The 8,708-nt window shown below is 40.8% G+C and overlaps 1 protein-coding gene across 1 annotated transcript; it reads right to left on the reverse strand.

Moving 5' to 3' along the window:
- Window positions 1–2,226: 2,226 nt before the first annotated feature.
- On the reverse strand, window positions 2,227–7,943 carry GTF3C4 (general transcription factor IIIC, polypeptide 4, 90kDa). The gene is made up of 4 exons (XM_010290742.1): window positions 6,129–7,943; window positions 4,164–4,294; window positions 3,416–3,504; window positions 2,227–2,345 (listed from the first exon to the last, which is right to left on the reverse strand). The coding sequence occupies exons 1-4, from the start codon at window positions 7,869–7,871 to the stop codon at window positions 2,281–2,283; spliced, it is 2,028 nt and encodes a 675-aa protein (XP_010289044.1). The 5' UTR covers window positions 7,872–7,943; the 3' UTR covers window positions 2,227–2,280.
- Window positions 7,944–8,708: the final 765 nt, after the last annotated feature.

Raw genomic sequence — 8,708 nt, forward strand, 5'->3', positions numbered from 1 at the left:
TGGTGAGCCACATTTAAACATTTCAGCAGATCAGGATATTATTATGGTTTCTAAACCAGTATCAAAGAAATGTTCTTTGACTTTTTTTTTTAAAAACACGTACACATGGTTCTGGAGAGCTCTCTGACCTTCTCCATAGTTGGGTGAATTTCTGAATTTGAACACTTACTGAGTAACTGGTCAGAACTGTCTGGACAAGAACTTGCAGCTTCCACTTAAAATGTTTTCTCTACCACTCTGCATAAACCTTCTGTTCAGCTCATATTGGAAACTGATGTTCTGTTCCCCCCAAGCCCCCTCAGCACTGGGCAGGAGAACATAAATGCTGCCCCAGGTACAGTACCTGGCCTCAAACTACGCACACAGTAGGTACCAAGGCTAGTCTTTGTTTTACTAGATGCTATCACAATCTACATTTTCCTTCTTTGCAGACAAACTGAAGTAATCTCAATTTTCAATGCACAGCAATAAAAAACTAAACATTTCTTTAATACAATTATGGTATCACTTCCAAGGATATTTACAAACAAGGCTAATTATTTTACAGCTGAATGTGCTTCTGCTGTTCTAGACTACTATATTAATATTATTTTCAGTCAAAGCACTATCATGCTTAATGCATGAAACACCGATTAGTAAGGACAGCTGACTTGTTTTCACATTAGCTGAAAAAAATTTGCTCCTACTGAAGGTGAAGGAACATTAAGAAAATATGCATAGTCATTAAGTCAAGGAAACTTAAGCACCAATCCACACATGCATTGTTGGAGACTGATACTGTCAGGACAACTCCGTGATTTCTCAACTAGCTATAGAGGACTTCACACACAGTTAGAAGTGTCATGAATCACAAACAGGGCAACACATCTGAGTGTCCAGGCTGGTACTCTGAGGAATGTAAATACATAAACTTTGGGTTATTTGACAACATGGATTAAAGTTAACAAGACAAACTGTACCAAATAACCATACACATTTTGGAGGAATTATTCCTCTTAACACTGCATAGGAAGTTGAAAAGGAATCTCCTGCTCCCCAAAGGAACTAGATACCAAAGAGAGAGAAAGACCTTTTTTTCTGACAGGACAGTTAGAAGGCAGAATAAATTTCTGGGCTCAGACATGCTACATCACTGGTGTATTTGTGAATCTCTTGATGAGAAAGTCAGGGTTACACAAGAGCAGTTTCACCAGACTCCATGACACTTGTGGAGACTTCACCTATAACTTCTTAGCCATGGTGGGGTTTGGGTGGTGGGGATTTTTTGCTTTTTTTTAACTGCATTATTATGAAAAGAGAAACCGTCAGCTGGGAGTGATTACCTTTGTGTGAAACTTCTGTGAACCTCAGTTTCTGTATAAGAGAGACTCTCGATTCTATTGAAAAATAAGGTAAATTGGTAATGTTTTTGGTAACTGAGTTACACTGGAAAAAGATGATTCCTGTCGGTAGAGCGTTAAGTGAAACAAAAGGCATATACATTGCCAGAAGCAAGGAAGCGATTAGAACTTAGTTCAGAAAAAGAAAGTGGGGCAAGAGACTTAAGAGCATTGGAAATTATATATACATATTAGTGTTTAATCTAATTGCTATTAGTTTAATAATTATTACATTTAAAATTATTCTTACTGATCCATATTTGACCCAGGCAGCCAATATTACCCTTGTGACTGCAATACTGTTATAACAGTTAAGAGGCAGTAATTCTTCTAGACTTTAAGTGAAACAAATATAATGGCCAATTTCTTTCATATGGCTGTAACTGGCATACGCTTCACTCTGCAAGAAATTAGAACCACAAATTATTTTGATAGTTTAATATTCTGCAGCAAGTGCCAGTGCTTGTTAAAAAGCAAACGAGAGCACTACACGCTGAAGCCTTTTCTACCCACCAAGACCATTCAAGAGGCAGCTCCGCTGTTCCCGTCCTAGCTTTTGGGAAATCGCACAGTTGTCGGGCAGAAAGGACAGTTCTCACTGTGTGCCTATGACTTCAGTTCCTTTTCAGTAAAAGGAAGCGTGTCCAACTGCTGATGCTTCAATGGGGTGCATTTCCAAACCACTTTATAAACTCGCTCTTCCAGATGTACTCTTGTTTCTGGAGCATGGAACGGGCTCTGGACTTAGGGAGTTTCTAGAATCTCCAATGTTCTATTTACAGGATTGTGGACAATGTCTTCCCTCTCCAGTAAAGTCTGTATTCCTGTGCTTGACATCCTTCCAGACTGAAGGGAGCTTATGCAGTAGAGAAAATACTTTCAGTTTTTACATAGCTCTTCTCTAGAACACAGGAGAATCGCAGAACGTGCAAGGTCCTTGCAATAACCTCTTGATCCATTCAGGATCTGCAAATAAGAAAACAAGTTGTTTAAAACTGGAAGTAGCGATGAACACAGGAATGACGCCCGAGGTGGACGAACTGAATAGTAATCCTGAGACAGTTTGTACATATTCACCATGCAGGATTAAGTGAGAGTTCAGAAAGAATACAACTTTATTTCTGGCTAGAAATTTCAAGTAATGCCAGTTTGAATTCTGCTTCAGTAGGGGACAAAATTAAGGTGAAACAGTCCATGCTATATCATTACATACTCATCTAAATAGCTACATAGGAGAAAAATTTAAAGGATCACCATGCCATAAATGTAGTGTTCTCATTTTTTTAACTGAAATTAGATCCTTCACATAATGCAGTCCTTGGTTCCTGTTTCTTTGTCCCTCTCCGGTATAAGGAAATTAAGTTTACAGCCTCGCTCTACAGAGGTTTAAGTTATGTAGTTGATACTTAGTGCTGACTGGAATACCCACATATTATGGGGAGAAGAAAAGTATCACCTACACTTTAAGACAACTTGTTAGTACTCCACAATTTTTTTTTTTTAAGTGTACCAGTTGGGAAGAAAACAGTTTTCTTGTACAGCTTGTCCTTCCTCAAACTCTGAAAATGCAAAGCCAAAATGTCGACTGGCCCCCACTGCCGGCCATTACTGTCTCTGAGTGAGGTACTTAACAGCAGTTTGGGACCAAAGCCAGCAAGGTGCCAACTATTTCTTAACCTGCGCTGGATCAGTGCAGCTCGCACTGAAATAGAAACCTTCATCACTCGCAGAACTGGATCCTAACATATTCAACTTGAATATAAGCTAACGGTTGTAGCACTCCAGCACAGACAACATGTTTACCCAGGTCTCATTAAAATGCAGTATTTACCAATTAATTTCTGCAGTCACTATTTTGTAATTAACGTAGGCCACTAATGCGTGGACAACACCACCACACCATGAAATGCTGAGTACTAGTACTTCACACGATAACTGCCTAAAAGAGAAAAGTCAGTGAAACTAATTCAAGTCATTTTGCAGGTAAAACTCAAGATGACATAATCCTGACCCTTTTGCCCACAGAAACAGTTTACCTTCTGGGGTCGGATGCCGTGCAATGCTGTCGTGAAGCAAACACCTCCTGTATACCAAACTCTGACAGGACTGGTAGGTTAGAAAGCACCTGTGAAAGGACAAGGTGTTTTATCAAAAGGCTTCATGTTTTGTGACCTGCTCCTGTGCCCTGGGTTGAGGGTTGCTGCACAGGGGAAGAACCACAGTGTCATTAAGGCAATGACTATTTAGCCAAACTAGCGCATAAGATCTTTTAGGCAAAGGTTTTTCTTTAAGTCACAGACTACTGACCTGCCAATTCTCCTGGGAAAATCTGTACCCAATAAATCAACATGGGAAGATTTCCTTTTCTAGATATTCCAGAATGTGTCTGACTTCTCTGTGTAGTTGTTTCCAATCATTCTTTGTTAAATTATTTTGTTTTCAAATGCTGAAGTAGCTAGAACAAACTCTCCTTCATATGCTGTTCCAAAGCATGGCTTGTGCTTGACTTTCCCACAGACACACTTTCCCCCTACCCTCTCCCTCCTGCTGCTTGAAGAAAAAAAGATTATCAAATGTGGTTTATTTTGAAAACAGTGTACTTGTAAGAGAACCAAACCAAATCCAGAACGCCCTCTCTCTCAGAGGAAGAGACCAGGTAACAGCAATTAACTGCAGCATGGGTAACATGCTTCGTGACTGTCACTAGAAAGGGTGCTAGGTTAGCTATTTAAATACGTTTAAAATCGTCAGAGAGACGGCAAAAATTCTTTAGGAACAGATTACCTGAGCCAAATATGTCCATTAGAGCAGACTGCCTGTTTGCGATCGGTGAACGGCAGGATCTCTTTACACAAGCTGCAGTGCTCTGGAAAAGTCTGTTTGTTCATTTTCTTTAAGATATGCCCAATCAGCACCTGGGAATACACAGCAGTCAGCATCGCTTACAGCAAGGCAGCTGCCTACTGAAGGGTGGAAACATCTCTCAGGATATTGTGATTTCAGAGTATGATACAGGATGCAAAGATCTATCCACCTCACTGAATAAAAATAAATGTACACATAAGAAATATAATGCATTGATATGTATTAATTTATTCTCATTTTGTCATGTCCTAAAGATTTCTGTCCTATAGTAAAGGGATACAGAACTTAAGAGCAACGGTGTTATATTAAGCTACTTGCAAGTTTAAAAGGTACTGAAGAAATTGGTATTATACCACTTCAGAGGATGCCACTGATCATTACAGCAACGCTTTCAAGGTCTCAAGCCTATCACAATGGATGTGCTAAAAAAAAAAAATATCTTGTTCAGAAATTACTTGGATGCATGTCTTCAGCAGTCACCTTGGAGTATACATAATGTTTATAGCAGAACATTCATGTGATCAAATTTGCCTTTTACATTTCAATAGATATAAACCACATCCCAAGGACCTTTAAAATGTGACAGCAAACTAATAGATAAAATAGAATTTGGAAGTCAGCTTTTAATCACCATAAAAAGAAGAATCTTGTAAACAAGATAAGAAAAGCAACCTCTCAAACGTTCAATCCGTAGTAATTGGATGCTAGAATATCACAGCCATTCTGCCAGAATACTCTCCTAGGGAATTACTGAGGGTCACACTGTGTGGCCTGCTTGCTTCTAAGTCCAGCAGAGAGAACACCACCCTACATCAGTAAGGGAAATGTGCTTCCTTCCGGATGCAATGTTAAGGTTCATTTTTAGGGTTCAAGTGATTTAAGGATTTAGGTACTGAAAAGAACTGTTCTCTGCTCATACAAAGTGGTAGAGACACCTGAAACAGTCTTGTCTTCAAGACTTAAGAGCTGGGAGGCTGATGGCAGAGCGTTCCCACTGAAGCTTCCTTTGCCTGATGTCTATGTTCAGAAAACTTCATTGCCCAGTGCAAGGTTCACTGATTACTTATTTCCTGTCATAAATACTTGCTCTACACATTGCAATAGTCAGGATACTGTCCTTACAGTTATGCTTTTATTTTGCTAGGGAGTATTGCAAGTTTGGGAAGAGTTCCTATCACGGCCAAGCATTCAGTTACGCTTATTTATTGTAGTTTAATACATGCAAGTGTGCCTGAATGTTCAGGCCAGGTATGTTACAACAAAGATAGTCAGTCAGCTTGGTTAAAGCCCTGCATGAAGTTCTGGACCATGGGATTTAACGCATAAAACACAATCACTTTCTGAACCTCTGTAACTGATCTTTTCACTGGAGGCTCATGGAGCAATGACAAGACCTGATGTATCACCTGAACAGTCACAGTACTTTCAATTATAAATACTTTAAGAAGTGATACTACAAATCTGAATTTTAAAACTGCAGACATAACTGACTACAGGAAATATCTCCTAAATTCAGTTTAGAGATGCTAGATTAAATAAGCTTAACCATGAAAACAAACTTTGCTATCAATCAGTCCACATTCTAAACCCACCAACAGCAGTGGAATAACCATGGTCCTCTCCCTTGTTCTGCAAAAACTCAGGCATGCTTATTCTTTATTGTACCTGATCCAAATTTCAATACCTGTATTTACATTCCTTCCTACTCCAAAATTTCAAGGACTGACAACTTAAGCTGTAAGTTCAACAGAAGCTGACTGGCAAGGATGACATGATTACAGTTCTCTTTCCCACCCCCAAAGCTGTATTTTCATTTAAGGATATGGAGGGGGAGAGAGAAGTCACTTGTAACGCTGAATCCCCAGAGTATAGAGGTGCACTTACTCGTGCTGTTCTGTCATCATAGCCATCATCGGACATTAAGAAGTCACAGACTCCTCTGGTGGGAATACTGGTGTTTTCTGTAATCCATGTGTGTAGATAAACTTCTCCCAGCACCCGTTTCATGTGTTCTCGTGTCAAGTGCATTTCTACTGCCTCAATTTGTGCCTGTATTTCAAGCAGCTTTTCTTCCATTGGCTCATGGCCTCCTACGTCACTCGACTGCGGAAGAGAATCATCTGCAGTGTCATCTATGTCCATACCTTTGCCTGTGTCACATAGGCTCTGCTTGCTGGCTTGTTTAGAAGTTCCTTCCTCTTGATCATCTTCAGTACTGCCCATCCCAGGGGAATCCGATATTAAGATTTTTGCATCCTCGTGTGAAGGTCTCCACATGACCTCTGAGGGAGCTTTCTGCATTGACTGGTACAAAATCCTCAGGAGAAATAGCTTAAACCGCCAGAAGTAAGTAGAACCACAGCTCTCAATCTTTTTGTCCAGTGCTTCCTGTAAGAATTGAGGAATATGCTTATCCTTCAGAATTTTCCAGCGTACAAGATCTGTCAAGTCCACTTGCCGGAAAAGGTTCTGAACAGAAGATTCCAAGAGCTGCGCAGCTGCCTCCTCAAAAGTCTTAAGGGTTACAAACTGAACTTGGTAGTTTTTGTTAACTGGGTGAAGACCGTTAGTCATGCCCTCCGTTGTAATAACTGCTAAGTAAGCACCACACGGGCTAACAGCTATTCCGTGAGTCCTGACAGAGCCAAACACTTCCGAGAGCTTAATCAGCTGGTGCTCAAACTTTAAAGCAACGTCTGTGAATATAGGAATCAGCTGCCTTACCTTTCCATCACTGGAGCACGTATACACCGTGCCATTCTGTTTGTCTGCAGTCATAGATACAATTGGCAAAGAATGAAGCCCTGTCACATGGGAATTATGGACATTCAGACCTGCTTTGGATATCAACAGGAGACACCAAAACACATAAGCTCCTCTTGCAGCCACCACTAAGCTACAACTACATTTCTGGTAGGGGTGGTAAAGAGGAATACATTTGATACTATGCACTGGTAACTGGTCCATTTCTTGCCATAAGACTACAGGTTGTCTCAGAGTAAAGTAGCCTTTGACTGCTTTTAGATTGACAGGAAGGATCTTAACCGGTCCAAATGCACTCCCTACAATAAGTCCACTCATCTTTCGGTTGTTATGTTCATATTCCCACCAAGACAACACACTTGGGGAATTTATTCCAGACTCTATGGTATTGCAAGAAGTAATTGATTCCTTACCCAGAAATGGAAGCTGAAATTGCCAAACTGCAATGTTACCGTTTTCAAAGAGTACTGCTAAGAGCACGCTACCGACATCCCGGCATTCATTGTTGTGTTTAACCTGCTGAGTGGTGCAGATGCCCGACCACTCCATGCGCACTGGAGTCTGCATGCTGTGCCGTCGCTGAAATTCAGGGAAGTCTCCTAGTTCTCCCCTGGGAGTGTCAGCCTTAGAAAGTTTGTAACTGGCTTCATACAAACGCTCCCCATAGATTTCTGTCAGGTCCACCAGCTGCACCCACTGTAGCCTGTTGAGGTTTGCATGGATGGTCAATCGATTGTCCATGGTTAAAGCTGCAAGCAGGCATCTTCCATTGGCATCACAGCCCAGTGGCGACCAGCTGGAATACTTGAATCCTCGCATAGGCGGCAGCGACTTTCCTTCAGGGTTGAATACTCGATCTAGCATAAAAGTTTGACTAACCGTTGGATCCACTGAACTTGCGAACTTTTCCTTACATTCTGCTACCTCCTTTTTTGGACCAACCTAAAAGATAAGAAAAAGAACTTGTAAAACAATTGTAGAACTTTTTCTAAGGAAGACTTTCCTGGAATTAATTTCCAGTTGAAACAGAACATTCTCTATCACTACCTATACTACACTGTTCCAGTGGCTAGTTAACCTCATTCTTAAAGACTTAAGCTTCATTGTTGGCCTGAATTTGTATAGTTTTAACTTTCAGCTACTGAACCTTTGTCTGCCAAGCCAAAGAGCTTGCTTTCATACTTCTGTTCTCCACTGCGTATTTAAAAGTACTTGGCATAACATTCAAACTGTAAAGCACTCCATGTTTCAACTCAAGTTATTCCATATTCTCAGCATGGTTCTGGAAAAAAAAATTTAGATCCACAACAGAATTATTATTTAATACAATATTTACTCAGACTTGCTACTTCTTTGTGCTACGGAGTGTAAAAACTCAGCTGCTCCTACGAAGCCCGAAACAGTCCCCATTGCAAAAAACTTTCAGCTTTGCTAGCAAAGCAAGAAAAATTTCTACTTAAAATTTTACTGAAATAATTGTCATCAAAGTACCGGCGCTCAAGCGATTCTCAGAAAAGCTGCTGAACTTCAGAATCCCTGAAATCCCCCCAATACCAGCTCAGGTCTCACCCTGACATTACTGGGCTGTGCATGTTTTTTCATCCCCTCCGCTTTTAAAACACACCCACGCATCAGATACAGCCTGCACTGTAACAATGCGTGCGCGGGGCAGGAGCGGCCCGGGGCGGGGAGCCAGCCCCA

This window comes from Phaethon lepturus, unplaced genomic scaffold (assembly GCF_000687285.1).
Source record: "Phaethon lepturus isolate BGI_N335 unplaced genomic scaffold, ASM68728v1 scaffold6277, whole genome shotgun sequence".
Classification (NCBI taxonomy): domain Eukaryota; kingdom Metazoa; phylum Chordata; class Aves; order Phaethontiformes; family Phaethontidae; genus Phaethon; species Phaethon lepturus.

What these genes read in the sequence shown, in the direction of transcription:
- GTF3C4 (XM_010290742.1), bottom strand. Translation starts at nt 7,871, where the DNA reads ATGCTAGATCGAGTATTCAACCCTGAAGGAAAGTCGCTGCCGCCTATG. An exon ending in ATGATGACAGAACAGCACGA is followed by an intron (nt 4,295 to 6,128) that starts GTAAGTGCACCT and finishes GTGTATTCCCAG; the next exon opens with GTGCTGATTGGGCATATCTT. An exon ending in AATGGACATATTTGGCTCAG is followed by an intron (nt 3,505 to 4,163) that starts GTAATCTGTTCC and finishes GTCCTTTCACAG; the next exon opens with GTGCTTTCTAACCTACCAGT.